We start from the raw sequence: 2,028 nt of genomic DNA, 5'->3' as shown, positions 1-2,028 counted from the left end.
TCACCTTTCCCGCCGCTGTTCGTATAATAACCCTTCCATTTGAGCGTGGAAGGTGCGCATGGCTATAGCTGCAGCAGTCATCTCCTGCAGCGTCCCTGCTGACTCAGCTTTGCCCTTTGCTGCTTTGAACTTGCTCTGTAGCAAATGCATCTTTTGCTGTTCAACATGCGGATAGTCAGGGTCTGATGCTAAGGCGGCCTCCTGCATAGCCATGTGCTCGATGTCGTGCTGTAGAATATTTACTAAATGCAGACTCAGCAACTGCAGAAGAGCCTCTTCCTTCAAGCGGACTAAAGAATTCGCCATGACCTTCAGTCCTTCCAGCACCACTGTAGCGGTCGACAACTTATCCACCGACTTTAACTCGCGTAGTGCAGATGCGGCGAAGGTCATTTCTTCTTCAGACTTCTTCACGGTTTGATTCACTATTTCGAGGATACTTTGGGCAACGCTACCATGATGTCTTTGCATTGTGGTTGCAGAAGGAAATTTTCCCTTTTCAATGATATTCTCAACTCTCTCCTGGACGCCGTAGTAGGCGCGCTGCGTTACTTGATGCTTCCTAGCAAAATACTCGCGGTATTTGTCCGCCAGTTCCTCCATATCCTGCTTGCCCACCTCGTTTAGGTTCTCCACCCTTGGTTCGAATTCAGTGAGTACTTCCAATAACTTTTCCAGTTCTCCAGATGCCTCATCCTCGACTTCTTCACTCGCGCAGCAAATAGCGAAAATATCCCTTAGGGTTTGAGATTCTCGCAAATTTCTGGTACGAGCGGACAGCTCGGACACCTTGCTGGAGACGCCTTGTATCGCTTTGTCAATGCCTCTTAAAATAGCTCGCTTCTTTTTCGCAGATGCTCCTCCCTTCCAATCGTCTGAAGTATTCTGCAGTGCCATCTGACTCTGCTTCAAATGCATACGGACCACGTCGAGGGCCAGCTCGAGCCGCGCACGTTTGGTCTCTCTCTCTGCCAGCATCGTCACCTTTAAACCGCTAAGGGAGCCGGCCACCAAACCCTTTGCAACCTGTTCAACATACTGCTGAGCTGCTACTGTGGACAGCAAAGAATTAACCTTGGTGGTCGTTGAGTGCAAACCCCCCCCTTCGTCACCCGGTGCGAACAGCTGGGATTCCATCAGCTCCCCAAGAATCGTTTTAGAGCGGGCAGAGAGAGTTTCGGAAAGGCTATACACTGCCAACAACGACTGGAGGAAGGGGCCCACTGTGCTTTCCTGGAATGTCGCTAAAGATTCTATTTCTGCGACAGGGTTCGGATGATCAGCGTCCAAGAGTGGATAGAGAGAAATAACTTGGCTGTCCTGGGCAATGGCATAAGCATGCTGTATTATTTCTAGATGAAGCGTTTGTACGCATGCCACCGCAGCGTCAAGCGGCGCGTCCATCTCCTCTGGCGTCCCCCCTTCATGGAGCAGCCTTTCCGCTTCCTCCAGATTTTCCCGCAGTCTCCCCATCAGTTCCGCAGCTCCTCGAATTTCCAATGCGGCAGTCATCATTGAGGCAGGCTTAAGCAAGCTTCTGACCTTTTCGAGCCGTTCATTTTTTTGTGGCTTCTTGTGGTAAGCTGGACCCGACTCCTGGCGCCATTTCATAAGGGATCTCAACGCCTGTCGGTGGAACTGTAGTGCAACGGCAACAGATAAACCCAAAGCCACTAAAATCGAAATGGTAAACCGTCGCCGGACGCTGCCTTTGCCCGATAGAGCGTCTCCTTCCTTAGTTGCATTCGGTGGACCTCGCTCTTCTGGGGCATCTTCACCCTCATCGAAAAAAGGGTTTCTTGCTCCGAAGGTTGTTATTTGATTCAGACTCCAAGGATTTGCCGAATTTGGCCTAGCTGGCGACGTAAAACTATCCCGCCCAGCGGCATGCCAGAAGGTTTGCAATCCCAAGCCAAATATCAGTAAAAAATGCAAACCCAGCACTTTCGTCTTCTTCTGAAAACCCATCTTCTCAATCCTAGGAAAAAGGCTGTCGCTAAAGTGGAACTATGCAACAGACTTCATAGC

General features: G+C 50.3%; 1 protein-coding gene across 1 annotated transcript; it reads right to left on the bottom strand.

Annotated features, from left to right (window-relative positions):
* Positions 1-1,611, bottom strand: EAH_00004010 (hypothetical protein, conserved; the record flags this gene model as incomplete). Its single annotated transcript, XM_013393589.1, has 1 exon — positions 1-1,611. One exon carries the CDS (start codon positions 1,609-1,611, stop codon positions 1-3), a length of 1,611 nt encoding a protein of 536 aa, XP_013249043.1.
* Positions 1,612-2,028: the final 417 nt, after the last annotated feature.

This window comes from Eimeria acervulina, genomic scaffold (assembly GCF_000499425.1).
Source record: "Eimeria acervulina Houghton genomic scaffold, Eah_scaff14, whole genome shotgun sequence".
In the NCBI taxonomy this organism is placed as follows: domain Eukaryota; phylum Apicomplexa; class Conoidasida; order Eucoccidiorida; family Eimeriidae; genus Eimeria; species Eimeria acervulina.
Note: the sequence above shows the minus strand (reverse complement) of the source record. Positions and strands in the feature narration are given on the sequence as shown.